Source organism: Cataglyphis hispanica, chromosome 20, assembly GCF_021464435.1.
Source record: "Cataglyphis hispanica isolate Lineage 1 chromosome 20, ULB_Chis1_1.0, whole genome shotgun sequence".
Lineage (NCBI taxonomy): Eukaryota > Metazoa > Arthropoda > Insecta > Hymenoptera > Formicidae > Cataglyphis > Cataglyphis hispanica.
In genome coordinates, this window is record NC_065973.1 from 1715900 (window position 1) to 1732516 (window position 16617).

General features: G+C 34.7%; 1 protein-coding gene across 7 annotated transcripts in view; it reads right to left on the reverse strand.

Moving 5' to 3' along the window:
- LOC126856885 (uncharacterized) overlaps nucleotides 1-16617 on the reverse strand; it is a 312768-nt gene that overhangs the window by 247152 nt on the left and 48999 nt on the right. For 5 of the 7 annotated variants that reach the window (XR_007688422.1, XM_050605856.1, XM_050605855.1 and 2 more), the window contains exon 3: nucleotides 13488-13660. Coding sequence is in view for 4 of the 7 variants with exons in the window: in XM_050605856.1 (XP_050461813.1) it covers nucleotides 13488-13651 (164 nt within the window). In the remaining 3 variants the exon portion in view is untranslated. Of the gene's footprint in view, nucleotides 1-10929; nucleotides 11048-11484; nucleotides 11624-13487; nucleotides 13661-16617 lie in introns of those variants that run through there. The other 2 variants (XM_050605857.1, XM_050605858.1) reach the window with 2 other exon arrangements.

Consider the following 16617-nt stretch of genomic DNA (forward strand, 5'->3'; position numbering starts at 1 on the left):
TACATTTTCTGTTTGTTGTCTCTTGATTAAAGTATTTTTCTCTCTTGTGTAAATTTAATTAAAAAATTAATTATGTATATAATCCTTCTAAACAATAAGAATTATTTAAGGAATTGTCATTATTAATCAAGTCAATAAGAAATAAAATAAATTAAATAATCCTTCAAATATTATAGATTTACTATTTTCAATTGCATTGTTTCACTCTTTCTGAGCTTAAAATAAAGAGTTCATTATTTGTGGATGAAAATGAAAAAAAGCGAAGAGAAAATCTGGAAAATGTACTTGAAATGAGCAAATCTCATATTACAGTTCACTCCAATGTAATTTCTGTCTGACATCATCTTTGCATTTCACCGTCAACCTTCGCTTTTCTCCAACTCTGATCCTTCCACTTGTTGGAATTTCAGTATTGTTGGCGGAAAGTTATGGAATCCATCCGCTCTCGCAAATCCATTCAGACGTAATTAATGCCAATGTATCCATTTTGCGCCTGACGGCAAGATGCACGACGGGATGTGCGAGTATGCTTTATGAGGGAGTTTATGAAAATGTTCGGCAGAGGAGGAGAGAGAGAGAGAGAGAGAAAAGGAAGAAGCGAAGATCCCGAGGGGTGCTCTCATGTCTTCGTATCCTATCCCCGTTGCACAGGTGACGTTCCCTCGCGAGCGTGCGTGCGTATGTGTGCGTGTGTAGAATGTGTGTGTTTACGTCACCACCAGATATTACCGCATAATTTTGGGATATTTCACTGGCACACGCAAAGCAAGCCTCGGACGTGCGCGAATAGCTTCACAGACGATCGTTATTCGCTCGCGAGAGAGAACAAAAGGAAGCGAACGGGAGGCACAGTCCTCGGAGGGTTTCTACTTTGCATGGTTCGACGATATAACGCGTGTGAAGGGTACACCCGAGAGCCGAGAGCGCGCGGATCGTCATGAATAATTGAGATTCTTGTACAGGGTGTCGTTTCGTGTCAAGCTTCAGATTCGCTCCTTGACGAAATCTATCTCCTCATCATATCGATTTTTTTATTGCAAAAGTTTTATCAATATCATCGTGTACAGCCGTATATGTGGTGTGTAAAAACGATACTAGATTACAACTGCGTTCTTTTAGAATGATACCGTATCTATTTTTCGCGTAATCAGAGATACAAGATTTCACCGAAGATCATGAAATATTCATGAAATATTTACGAAATATTCAATATTCATGAAATATTCGCTGATTTTTGGTGAAAACATTCATACTTTGCTCCTTCGTCTTATATCCTGCTGATTATGGCAGAAAAATTTCACTGAAAAATCAGTAACAACTATATACATATATTTGTAAGATGTAATGAAATTTTATTGATTTGCAGTGCTATACTTATAATTGTTTCTGACACTATCAGTGATTATTCATTGCTTTTCAGTGATAATACATTGCTTTCATTAAAGAAACTTACTTTTTAATATTAACTTGCCTAAATTTTACAATTCTACCTTTATTTAACTAAACTTTTTATATATGTTTAACTATGAATTCAATATTACACGCAATAAACTATAAATTATTTTCAAATGCTGATAAATATTTTCTCGATACCCACATATCGCTTTCTGAAAAAAAATTGTTATCGCCCACGTATTCCTGATGGCGGGACCAACACGACAGAACGTGTGTCTCACTACGAACACAGAGACAAAGTGTGGCGTCCATCTCAAATAGTAAGATATACGAATACGAACATACACAGAACAACAGCGTGCACGCGCATCAGCTGTATAATGACAAATCGCGCATCAGCAAAGCGCGAGCCGCTTATCCATCAACATCATGCCGGGATACGCGCGCCCTGCGGCCCGTGTCGGGCATTCCACACGGTGGACCGCATTACATTCTCGCCATCGATGTAGTACGGGCATCCCCGAGGACCCCGGCAACCCGATGATCCCGACACCGACCAAATCGTCGTCATAAGTGGCGATTGGGAGTGTCGAAAGAGATTTATCGGTGATCTATGAACGCGCCGCGATTCTGCTTCACCGCGACAGAATGGAGCTACTTTATTCATCGTTCTTTTTCGCCTACTCATTGATACGTCTTATCGCGCGTGTATCTCCCAGCTGGATCCTGAATCAATTTTACGATACTTTTGAAAGTGGACTCGAGTATATCGGTAATATCAAAAGATGACGGAGATATATTAGATCTTTATGTATACACTTACTCTGAAAAATATAGTAGCAGTGATTACTTATAAATTAAGTCAATAATGATTAATGAAGAACATATGTTGGAAAGTAATTACATATCTCGCCGGTAACGGTAATATGTTATATATGAGAGTAATAACTATGTCTTTTGTAATTAATAATCCTCGGAATACAGTTTCAATAATGAATTGGCCGATCGTTTCTTGCAATGTATTTGACGAACGAGGAAAGCGGTTAATCATAAATGTTGCAACAAGAAACTACTGATAAAATTAACAGAAATTCTCTCGATTGTATTATAAATTTAAACGTGCGTGTTGAGAAGAAGGCCAATTGCTTCTCTCGGAGATTTTCATAGATAAAAATGTATGAAACAATATGCTATCGCGTCGATGTCGTTTCGAAATGACACATTGTCTGCCGTAGTTGTCGATGACGATAAAATAACGAATAAACGTGCGCTTGTCACGCGCAAAACACGTATTTATAGCCTGAATAAAATTGTTGTATCGAAGTAGGAGCGAAATTCGAAACGCGACAAGATACATTTCTGTTATTAAATATATGTTTCTATAAAAACCTTAAAACTTTTAATTATTTATGAAATGACAATAAAATACCTTGTTTTTTTTTATTAAAAAAAAATAACGATTTAACAAAGATCAGATGATCAAGGCTTTAGTAGATAAAAAATAACTCGTAATAATAATATACAGATAATGCGAGATAATATGACGGTATGCAAGAGTATTTAATGCGCAGTTTCGTGCTGTACGAAAATGGCAAGAAAGCTATCAGAGAAGCACCACTATTGTGCGCATCACGCGTGGGTATGGCTCTCTTGCAATGACTCGGCGTGAGTGTACACTTGGCAGATCGATACATTATTGTATCGTCGCGTTCTGAATTTATCCGACTCACGCGCGCGTTGTCTCGTTAAATATATGGAAGCGCATTCCGTGAGCCGATATTGACGCGCACCGACGCGTAATTTACATAGCTCCGCTATTTGCGCCGTGCCGTTAGGGGATTAATTAATTGCACCGTCGTTAAAACGCGTATGTTAACGTCTGAGATAACATCGCCGGTAACAAATTCGGCTCATTCAATGCGCGTATCGGAATTGATAACTAAACTGCGCGATGTAGTTTCTTCTCAAGACGACACAATTGTAGTGCTGCAAAAGCTGCTAAAGAGATTACAAATAAATTCAGTAATATTTTAAATACTTTAGTTTTAGTATTTTAATATTTTAAATATTTCAGATAATAAAAAGATAAATCGTATAAAATTGTATAAATTTAAAGAAGTCACGTATAGTAGCGTGCTATATGTGTGTATGGAAATTTTTTTTATACTTCTTTAATAAAATTAAATATCTTCGATTAAATTATATAATCTTGCGTTGTCTTAATCAAGTTATATAAAAGTATAATTCTTGACATAAATATTGCCGGCCTAATTTTCGTGCGCAACGGGATATCGTTTAATATCTTAATTATGAATATATTCAGAGATATATATGAATGCATCGTACCGCTCATAATTATGTAATAAGTCAGATAAACATGTAACGTTCCGAGTCTGAGGAAAATGTTACAATAGATTCAATCGAGATTTGCTCCGTTATTACACGTTGTAATTTACACAAATGCAATCTGATGCAAATTTTATGGACGACATACTATATTAAATCTCGTGCGTGTTTATAATAGTAGCTAGTTTATATTTATGTGCGCGACGAATGATAAAATGTTCGGGCTCATGCTAGAAGTGCGATATATTGATCGTAAATATCGCGAATATGACCAAAAAATTAAAATTAAAACAAAATTAAAACACTAAACACTGTCCGTTACAGATTTTTCCTATAACAATCTATCCTGTCACCGAGTGTTAAAGTCTCGCGCGTTTCAATGGTCGTTATCCTACAAACGATAAAATAAAAAGCAATATTGTTAACAGTACAATTAGATATTTACACGCAATATTTAACAGTTTTGTAACAGTATATTAAAGAAAGATTTATCTTTTTATTTTAAATAATTTTTTTATACCAAAATGAAGGATTAATTGAAAAAATATTTGTATATAAAGTAACAAAAAATTATAAAGAAATGGCATTTAATCGGTTTCTCAATCAAAGATCTTAAAAAAAGATCTTTATTATCCTTCAAAGGGATTTATATTGGTTAAAAAATCTTAAATTCAATTTTTAAAAATAGTAATTAGGAGAAAGTATGAGTAAATTCTGTCAAAATCATCTCGATTAGCATTTTCGTATTGCATTGGAGAGACAATACTCAATGGTCTTGAGATGCAGTGTCCATTTAAACAAGATATCCCTCAGATAGAGTATCCCTTAAACAAGATAATCTTGTGATCCATGTCCTACGCCCACTTGCATCTACCCAACGCCGCAGGTAAACGCGGGTAAACGCGGTATCGATTATTCATAGTGGATCATTGGCACCAGGCGCACCTAGCCTGCACACTTATGCACGCATGTACATATCCTGTATCGTATATATGAATCTTGGACCCACAGGTGGTCAACTGACGGTGTCTAAGCAGCCCACAAGCAATGCGAGTGAAATAAATCATTCAATAAAAAATGATTGAAAACTATTATTTTTCATATACAAATACCTAATCATTTTTTATTTTCATTTTATTTGTTTCACTAGTAGTAAAGTTTATCAAACATTTATTAAAAACTTATAATCTCTTTCTTACAATTAAAGAAATTAATTTCACACATAATTATTTTCACACATAATTTCGTATATAAAAATTGAAAAATTTATAATTAAAATAGAAAATAAAAGAAAAAAAATTTCACTATATGTATTAAAAATGTGATAAATAGTACAATATTAATAATTAAATAATAAAATAAAAAATTTGTTTGATGATATAAAGATATATTAGACGATGATTGACCACTACTGCGGTGTCCATGTCAATATAGTTCTAGAAACTGGGCACAAAATCAGCTACACGAAACACCCACGCTCGTCGTTTTCCGAGAGAGTTACCGGAGATATGACAGACAGAAATGATAATTTAGCGTCGTTATTATAAACGTCTGAGAGACAACGATGGAGCGGGTGCTGTAACGACTTGTAAACGCGTACGTGAAATCGCGCAAACATTGAATTGAAAGATCTCATTAACGGAGTTTCAGGCCGCTATCTTGATGGTTACGAATAGTATGCACTTGTAGCTTTATCCATTTATTTTAATTCTGTATTTAATTCTGTTAATAAAAAATATATGCAACTTTAGAGAAACTTTGGTACAGTAATTTTTTTATAAAAAATTTGAAATTTTTAAATTTTATAAATGTCAATGAGGCATTACAACATTTGTTTAGAATATTGTTAAGAAAATTAATTTTCTTCCTTTATAAGAATACATTTTCATAAAAACAGAAATTTAAAGAAAATCATTAAAACGTTTCTCATCATTCTTCATGTACGTGTATGTTTCTTTTACTGTTAGACTTTATAGCTAGAATTTTTTTTTAATATTCTTTTTTCTTAAGGTCATCATGCTAATTAATGAAAGGCAACTTGTGAGACGCAATTCCTAATCGAGCAATATCTCATTCATCAGGCGTATTTAGCATTTAACTCTTACAATAGCGACATTATCATTTGTCCGTGACGACTTTCGCCACATGTGTACGTATACACGTCCCGCCTATCTCTTGCTAACGTTAATTAAGTATTTGCAATTCTGTACGCAATTAAAGTGCTCGATGTAATAAAAATTTAGGAATATTTTAATTTTCTCATAATAGTTTTCAAAATATATAATTTTCTCTTGCTGTGTACAAAATTCAACAGTGTGATGATGTTTCCTCAACGTTATTGACGCAGAAGAAAAATTATCAAACGAGTTAAATAAGAAAAAAAGGAGACAGTAATTGTAGCTTTGCCGAATCGTTATCACATGGTGGAAAGAATCGTTATCACATGGTAGAAGAAACAGGCATGGAAGATCGGAAGGCTCAAGACTTTAATACTTAAAAGATGATTACGCGAAGGCGGCCTCATCTGCGTAATTAACATCATTAAAGCACCGGATATTAAATAAATTACAAATAATTATGTTCAACTATCCCACTAATGATCGTTGTAAACTGCGATATACGCTGTTAAAATATTGATTACAAGTCTGCGACTCCAACTTCTCTAGTTGCTTTCGTGCAAAAAATCTAACATATTTCTATTTTAATTTTACATTTTTTTAACTACTCTTTTCATTATTTTTCTTTTTTATTTTTAATATAAAATATATATTCATAAAACTATACCGGAAATGTTCTTCAACAAATAATCAAATAACCATCAAAGTATTTTATAAAAAAGTATATAGCAACATAAAAGCGAAAATGCAATGCGCATATTAATGATCATAATTATCAATCTTTTATCATTACGGCTATTGCCTCGTAACGGTGCGAGATGGACCGGTTTTCTAATCGGGAAAGAAGATTAGGGCAAGACGCCGCGGTCTGAGATCCCCGGGCGGAGGCTGCCAATCGCGGCCCCGATCGGTCGCATTATAATTCAAATGGTTCCATTAAGTGCGTTCACGCGCTATTAGAGCTGCGCGGATTCTCTCGCCTTTCCTCACGATGCCTTTTCTCACGATTGGACTTCGTGGATGACGACGGCAAAAGTGCACCATATCGATCTCCTCGGTCTTAACGCTCATTCCATTAGGTTAACGACCTATGTTTGATAAAGTATTCACGATGCGAATAAATACAAATGTGATTTTCGAGAAAATGAGATCAAATAAACATCTTCGCGAAAAACGAACGAATTCGGACGTTAAATATCCTTAATCTGCATATTATTCCACTGCTATTATTTTCTCATTCACATTAAATTAAATAGCACGCATATTTCAATAATAATGGATTAGATAGTTTTTTTTTTTTACTGCAATTAAAAAAATCAAGAAACTAATAACTGAATATGAGAATTAAATTTAATTGCCTGACAGTAAACTTCTAAATCGTAAAAAGTTAAACCGCGTCTAATCAAGTTTATGCTCAAGTTATAGAGTTTGAAACGATTCCGCAATAGATATCAGAAACACGTTATTTTCAAAATCTAATTAATTACAGAGTAATCCCTCGGACGTTTCCAAGTTTACAAGTTTGAATTAACTGTGAATCTCGGTAGAGAGGAAAGTTTCGACCGCGCTGTCAGGGGTGAAAAACACCCCTGAGATGACGGACTCCTCGGAAAGTGGCGCCTGTCAACGGAGACGCCGAGCACTATCGGCGTCCCGACGTCGCAGCATCCACGTAACCATGTTTCTGTGGCTTGCCGCTAGATTGAGATACCAACCGCTTTCTATCGTGACACCGGGTATATCACGAGCTGATAAAGCAGATCTTGTACTGCTGTCTATCAAGCTTAAACTCAATACCAAAAATTTATCACTAATGGAATGATAGATTATTAATACATTTTGTATTAAAAAAAAAATGCTTTAATATAAAAAATGCTTTTTAATCCGATAAATATCAGCTGACTGCTCCGAATCGGATAATATTGATATTTATCTTCAGACGAAAAAAAAGAAACAGAACATGCCAAAAGAATTATGTTCGCTCAATTCATTAATGCTTAATAATATGCTAAGATGATTTATTCCAGATAAGAACAATATGTGGCCAGAAAATAATTTTTTATTTTGGCGACCATTAATTTTGATTCTTCTTAATATATATTTGCATATCAAAAATGATAAAAGAGAAGAAAAAAAAAATAAAAAAAGAAAGATTTGCTCTCACATTATTACTCCTCATCTATATTAAAAATTAAACTGTTAAGAATTAAGATATTTTTGCGACATGCAATTTTTTGAACATGCAGTTTGCCACACCTGCTAATAAAAATATTTCGCAGCTTTGTTAAAAATTTCTGCGGGCCTCTGATCTGCGTTGTGCGAGCGCCATTGTATCATTTTCGTACGCGTATTTCGCCGCGATCCAACCGCGCACGGCATTGAGTTTCTCTCGTAGCAAAATATCCATATTCCCATTCGTCGATCGATCCCGTGAAAATCTGCCTCGTTAAGCACCTCGACGTATTTGAGGCGGCGTATCCGCGCGTGCTCGCACAATCCATCAAAAGCCAACGCGGCAACCGACGAATTCATCGGTGCAGATCAATGCGGGATGAAAAAAGGCGGCGAACGGAACGTTCTGTGTGTGACGAAATATAAATCGCTATCAAGTGCCGCAAAGCCCGCGAGTTACTATCAACAGTCGTAAAGAGGTCGCAAATCAAAAGACTATAAAGAAATAAATCGCTATCAAAAGCCGTAAAAAATAAATTACTATCGTAACTAGTTGGATTTGTATATATCTCGGAAGATACTTCGTATAAATCAATGAGGTGGAAATATCAGGCGCGAATTTATATAAAAAAAAAAATATGTAAATAAATTTAATTGTATAAATCGCATATGGAACAGAAAGAGAAAGATAACTCGTCGATAAATTCACGACAAGTGAGATGTTGCTTGTATAACATCCACATAATTCTAAAAGGCGATGATTAAACAAATAATTAGCTAAGAAACTCGATCAACGCAAGGTTTTAGATAGTTTTGGTCATCACATACACACGGAGGTCGATAATGTGACAAGCTATCGCTTGATTAATCGCTTGATTAAAGGTCGCCAGCCGGGGAACCTTTAGATTATCATCACCTGTGCTCCAAGCTAATTAACTCTCGACATGCACGACAAATCAATCGAGTCTTTCAACCAGCCTTAAATTGGATCCATACGCATCACACGTGAGAGGATATTGAACGGAAGATGAGTTGACAAAGTTCACATAAATGTGTCGATTCCTTAAAAAATTTTTGTGTATCATACAAATATTTGATTGCCACAGCATTAAAATATGAAGAATAAATATTTATTATGTGTGATTTTTTAGTATATTAAAATTACATTTTTACAATGTGTGATGAAGATAAAATCGATTCATGAGATGTAATCAAATAAAATTTTATTATTTTACTTATATTAAAATACATGCTATACTTTCTCGGAATTGTAATTTATATACTTTTTTTTTAATTATATAGAAATATTTAACGTTAAAAATCTTTATTAAAAAAAATTGCAACAAATAATTTTGTTAAAATGCAAATATCTTATTAAGAATTATGTTTTGTTTTTCTCCAACACAACACTTCTTATATTGAGCATGTTTAAATTTTTTTAACTAACTCTTTTAGACAATCTCTTTTAATCAAAAGCGTATAAAAACAACGTGCAAAAAGGATAAAGTAACAACGCAACGAGATAGATTAAATTTACAAAAAGGAGCATAGGATGCGTTTTTTTCTCTTACAGAAATCGCAAAAGCTCTCTGACGCCGGCACTTTATACTACGGCTTAACTATCCTTTGATATTATCTCCAACGGTACCTCTACTTTGTCTCTACCAACGACTCTTTACGACCGTAACCTCTGGTCTTCTATACTAATACAGAATCGAGGTTTGATCTCTTTGACGAAAAATACGAGCTAATTGGCGTATATTCCACCGCGGTGGCACCAGGGTGTTCGTTAGTCACGATATTCCTAGGAGACAAATCTTGGAGAATCGTTCCTCTTTGAAACCGTAATTATTGTCTTTCGTACTATTTCCCGACATAGGCGACTCGGCCTCTTCGCGACGATAATTACAATCAGCATCGTCTCGTGTTTACTTTATTTGTTTCACGTAATTATGTATTAGTGGTGGTAAAAGATTTCCACAAGATATATCTATAGTTTACAGCGCGGAATAATAAGTTATTTATTGTTCACATCTCGCATTTACGTCCACCTATCTTATGTATGTTTATCTTTAAAGAAAAAAATAAATAAATAAAAATCCAAGTACTACGTATTTCACTCTAGTCTAACTCAAATTATTTGAAAAAAATCTCTACCTTTCTTGATTCGACGAGTTCTTAATATGCTCTAAAATATTCCTTTCATGCAGCCCTCATACAATTATCCTAGGCGGATATGATGAACGGATATGACGAAGTTTCGCATTTCCGGGCGATGCCAAATAATTCTCCCGATGCATTTCAACGATTCTTTACATATATATATGTAGTATAATGCATAGGATGTATGGACTTGTACATTTGTGTTCGCGCACGGTGGTATGGTTCGAAATGTACTGGTGTAACTACGCTAAACATCGCCTAATGAACGCATACGGGCGGCTCTCTTTGGTACAAAGGTCCTCTCTCCGTTTTATATAAAGCACAAGTGAGTTATTTACATTGTGGTCGACAGAATTTCAAGCTGCGCGAGGTTCTAATGAACCTTTACTTCCTCCACCCATCTTTCGCCGCCATCATCATCTCCCACTGCTACACATCGTCTGACTGAACGGGTTCATTCGGGTCCGTCAGTATATCCGGCCGTTAATTAATTAAAATCCGGAAGCAAAATCCGCATCGTCGCGAATATTTTAGATACCTCAAAAGCATTATGAGGAAAATACTTCAAACTTCCTGACGCATCCCCATACCATCCTTTATTCGGTCCGCGTCTACGGTCACCCCCGGGGAACGAGGATTCATTGCGAATAGCTGTAGAACCTTCGCCGCACGAATATTTACGAAGGGTGGTCACGAATACGACAAAAAAAAGGAGTATTTAATGAAATGTACGTACCAAGAAAGAAAGAGAGAGAAGATTAGAAAACGGATGCCATGAAAATCATAAAAATACCACGAACCAGAAAATCGTAGAATCTCAATGATCAGCGTTTAACCACTGCGTTCAATTTCCCTCGATGCTCGCGCTGACGCGTATATTTTTTTGCGACTGAAGCCACTCGCTTGTAATTAATAGATGCAAGTTATAAAAATAGTGCTATAGAATATATCGTAGAAAAAATTAAAACCTTAATATACACATCATCTAGAAATTATAGAGTTACATTATATTATATAATAATTACTATAAAATATTAACAAAGGGAACTGTGAATTTTATCGTTGAAAAGATATATCGCGAATATGAAATTTATTTTTCCTCTATTAAAATTATCATAATTGAATAATAATATTAATAGACGAGTGTTTATACGACCAAACTGGCAATATATTGTTTGATTATTCTATCACGACGTTTCGACCATATGGTTTTGGTCCTTATCAAGTGAACTAAAATAACAATATTATAAATAATAGTCACGTTACAAATAAAATAAACGAAATTATGTACCTGCGTTAAAAAGTTAAAAAGTAGAAAGAGAAAAATCGAAATGTCAAACTGACATTGTGTCAACCACTATGTTTGGGATACTGAGAACGACTAAACGACCTTTATTAATCTATCGTATATGTTGTTTAAATTCTCTGTGTCTTTTTGAGGGTTAATAGTGTTGTCAAATTTTTTAATAAAAAACATTTCAGCTATTTCTCTCCTTCTTACATGTTTTTCAGTTTGCAGAATATCAGGCGATCTAACCAATCGAAGTCATGATCAAATTCTAATTTGTGTTTGCTGATTACGGAAAGATTACTTGCGTGCATTTTTATATCATTAAAATGTTCCTTGACTCGGGTGCTTAAGTGTCTTTTTGTTTGGCCAATATACGAAGCCAGTTTAGTCGTATAAATACTCGTCTATTAATTTATCTACTGGCGACATTTTAAAATTAAACATAACAAAATAATATTATTCATTTTTCATATTGCTTTCATTAATACATGTGATGTATTAGATAATTTTGAAAGCTAAATCTTATTTTGTAGCCGGACTGTCTAATAAAAAATATAAATTTCTTCACATAACAACAGGATAGCCAATGTAACGCGCAACAAAATTATATATTATAATACATCCTTGAAAGACTTATGAATACTCCGGCAATGGCAACAACCACTTTTCGAGATAACCTTCAGTTCCTTAATCTTTGAATCCATTTTCATCCTTTTGACAGTCCATTATTTTCTTTTCCCCTCCTTCTCCGCTTTCACCCTCTCTCTCTCTCTCTCTCCCTCTCTCTCTCTTTTCTCTTTCTAGTAAGCTTGAGATTAAAGTCTTTTAACAATTACAAGTCGTATTCATGTCTAAGTAATTACGAATATGAATTCTGACAAGCTTTGAAGCAAAAGACTTTATTTGATAAAGTTATGGTTTGAAAACATTTCGTAGATGTCAGATAATTATCACCAAAAAAATAAAATGTTATTGTTTGTATGAGTGTGCATTTGCGTTAAGATAAATCGATTTCGCTAACAAACCATGTCATATTTATTCTTATTCTTTAATGAGACAATAATATATATATTTTAATGCATTAGTACAACCTAGAGACAAATTAAGCTGTTATATTTGTATGTTTCCCATATCAATTAAAGAAACTTATAAATTTATAATTAAATTTAAATAACTTTAGTTATTGTTAGACAAAAAAGGATAAAATAATAAATAAAAAAATATAAAAGAAAGTCAATTTCGAATCTTTTATCGCAAATGTAATTAAATATCTCTCGGTGTAAGAATGTAAAATTCTTATAGCGCGTAATTATCTTTTTATATCGTATATTCCATCTTCATTACTTAGCTCTTCAATTATCAAGCTCAACTGTTATGCGCGCAGTTTGCGGCGCCCCGATAAACCACCCTCGAAAATCCCCAGCCTGGCGAACACCAGCCCCGAAAAATACTCCGACCACGAAGGCTTAACATTTCGGGGGTGGTATTATCCGCGAGTGGTGGCGGGCAAATCCCCCGGTTCTGCACGAACCAACAACGCTTGGCTGAAGCAGATTGTTGGAGGAGATCAGCGAAGTGGGCAGCTACAACCCTGCGCTTCCTGGTTAAGTTTAATCAGCCGTAGCTATCCCAAGCCATTTTACTATCCACGGCTATACTTTGATACGAGAAATACACTTAGTGGCACCTATCCTCGCGAGGAATTGATGCAATTGGAAACTCGCTTTAAAATCCGCCGCTAAACCACGCGACAAAGTTGCGCCGTGTCGTCGGGCGAATAGACACGCATTATAGACATGCATTAATAAATGCAAATTGGTGAAGCACGATCCTGATATATCGTCATTGCATGAAGTTTAGGAACTTATAGGGATCAGATCGAATCATCGCCATAGACATTTCTGGCGATTAATTCGAACAAAAATCACAAAGAAAAAAATTTTGAAATTAATCCCTTCATGCAACGATAAACTCAATTTTAAAAAATTTTAGAAAGTACTCACCTTTGCTGATTATTATTCGCAATGGGCATAGGAGTCGGCACTCTCGGAGGTGGAACTGGTATAGCTTTCCTCCTACCTCCATTAGTTTGATGCACCGTTGGTGTCACTCTTCCGGTTGGTGCTATTCGACCGGCAGTTCGTGGTCTTTCTGTCCGCATCTCCATAATATATATCTATAAAAAAATAAAATCAAATATTTGATTATTTTCAAGAAAATATGTTTTATTAATAAATATCATTATTAAGATATTTTCAAAAATTATAAAAATAGATTAAATTTATCTAAAAATAATTTGTTATATAGTACATAATTGATATATTTATATTCTTGTTATTTTAATCAATAATTATATGTAGATACTTTGTTATTAAAAGTGAAATATATTATTTGAGAATCAAAAAATTAAAACGAATAGAAAACCGTCAGCAAAAGTTCGACGCAAAAGTATCGTTTCTCGTAACTTTAGCGATTCGAAAGATCACAGAAATGATGATAAACTTGGAAAAGAGTGAATGTTTGGAAAGGACTGACAAGAAAAACGAAAAAGCGACTACCAGCCGGTACGACTACCAACATTAAAACTTCTACTTCGTAGTATGTAGTCGGCTTCACAGTTTGCATCTCTCTTGTGCGTCGTCTGTTTCCTTTCGTTTATTCAAATTAGTTTAACGCGCCTCAAACAGATCTGGATACGATTCAATAGCGTTACCATTAATTCTAGGAATATTATAAAAGAAAAGGGATAAAAGATATTTTTTTGAAAAAAAAGTCAAATCAATATACGTATGTGATGATACAATGTTCTCCCCCCTTAAATTTATAAAAAAAGATACGAATAAAAATATATAAAAATAAATTATGTAGAAGAAAAATTCTTCCGATCTACATATATTTTTCTACGATCGCATTTATCTGCAACCAGCTACAAAATATATCTTTAAAAAAAGAAACGTTTGAGCCATGATGCTGGTGGATTCGTGGTATGCATTGAAGGAAATTCGCGAACGATGCTCTCCATCGACCATTCCCTCGCCCGACAGTCGTCGGAAGAAAGAAACGCGCCTGTTTACAATCTCACCGGTAGTGCAATATTGTTGTCGCGGATGTTTTAGTATCGCGGGCGCGGAGAACGCGACGGCGGCAAAGGAGACAAGTAGAAAGGAGGAAGAGTAAAAAACGACGGCCAGCGTGATCATTATTTCCCGACGTGTGTAGTCCACCGAGATGGGGATGCCGGTAAAACAATGCGCGCCAGCAAGTTGGTTTAAATATTCAGCCTCCGGCACGGATACGCACCGTACGGATTCGCGCTCGCGCGCGCACGGATGTAGCAGCTTGAGACGTAGTCGTATACGAAGCTAAAGATACAAGAAGGATATTTCCTGAGCAAATTTAATGGATGTAAAAGCTACAAAAGTCTCGAGATAATAATATTTAAAAAATTATTAAAAAATAAACCATATCAAGAGAAAGAAATAAAAGATGGAAGTGAATATCTCAAAATATTTTAGTATCCTTTCTTCTTTTTTATTTCTTTTTTTTTTTATTTGTTGCTACTTATCCCAAAGATTATAATCATCTATTTCAAAATTATTATTGAACAATCCAAGTAAGTAAATATTATAATAATCAATATAATTCGTTTTTACATAAAATAATTTAAGCTAAAAATAAAAAACAAACAAATTCTGTTCACAGAAAAAAAATGTATGCCATCAAAATATATATTTAGCCATAAAATTATTTTGGAAAATTTTAGTCTTGCGCTAAAACTGACTTTTTATTTTGCTACGTATATTCTCTCTCTTTCTCTAGCAATTCGCGCATCTCGCATATTTACGCTTGTACACGGGAATAAAGATTTCACGATTGCACGAATTCGCGCGCAAAAAAATTTATTTTGTCACACGAGCGGAGGTAAAATATCGCGATGCCGAGCGTCTGTCGGAGACGAACCGGGAAAATAAACTCCCCTGTGAGAGCAACACAACCATGCCACGCCGGCAGAGTCACAATGGGGAGCATCTGCTTAGCAAATTGCGAAAAATAATAACGTTTGCGCCCAAATCCGTGGCCTGGAGCACCGTAGGAGTCTGCGAAGCTGCCGTATATACCCTGTCGTAACACAATAACGCCTACTCGTGAAACTACAAACACGCAGATCAAGGAGGGTGAATGCGAAAACGGACGACGAGACAAGGGTGAGAGGTGCAAAACGAGCGCCGTACAAGTTCCCCTTCGCGACAGTGCACCCGCGAAAACAATATGTCATGCATAAACGCGGAGGATCTCGTCTACACATACGCACGCGGCTCGTCACATGTGACACGCGAGCCGAAGGCGATTCCGGGACTTCTTTGTCACCCTCACTTCCGCATCTTTGACGGCGAATGCATCGCCATCAACCATGTATATATCCTGCCTGAGAATGCTGTCGAGAACTTTGAAGTTTCAAATTAATCGCGATCGATTCATATTAAATTATCAGAATATTCTGTCAAACTTCTTTGCTTCGTAAAAAATATGCATTAATGACTTAATGTAAGTTTTTATAAACATTTTCTTTCTCTTTTTTTTTCTTAATTGTCAAAAAAATTAATAAATTTTATTATATATATTTTATGTTGAAATTTTTAAATAAAGTGTATATCACATACAATATCATATTTAATATTTTTTAACAATTATTATTTAATATATTTTATTATTATTTAAATGTTATAAATTTTCTAAAATATATTAAATTTAAAATATCTCTCTCTCTCTCTCTCTCTCTCTCTTTTATGCATACACGTGCATGTTATAAAGAAAGTATTTTTACATAAAAAAAAATGAAAATAAATCAAGATAACGTTTTCAATATTTTCAATAATAAGAATTTAATAGATCATTTATGTTGTCATAAACCAGAGAAGCGCGCAAATACCTATCTAAATTATTGATTCTCCTATCGCTGGCATTCAATGGGAACGCGCGGCCAATGTTTAATGCGACATAATACGACATAACGGCATGACTAATTCATGCCATTATCGTTGACGCTAATCGCCATCTATCTGCGAGGATAATGAATACCGCAAATTAATAACGTTCGATTGACATATAACATCCGAGCTTCATCCGTCGAGC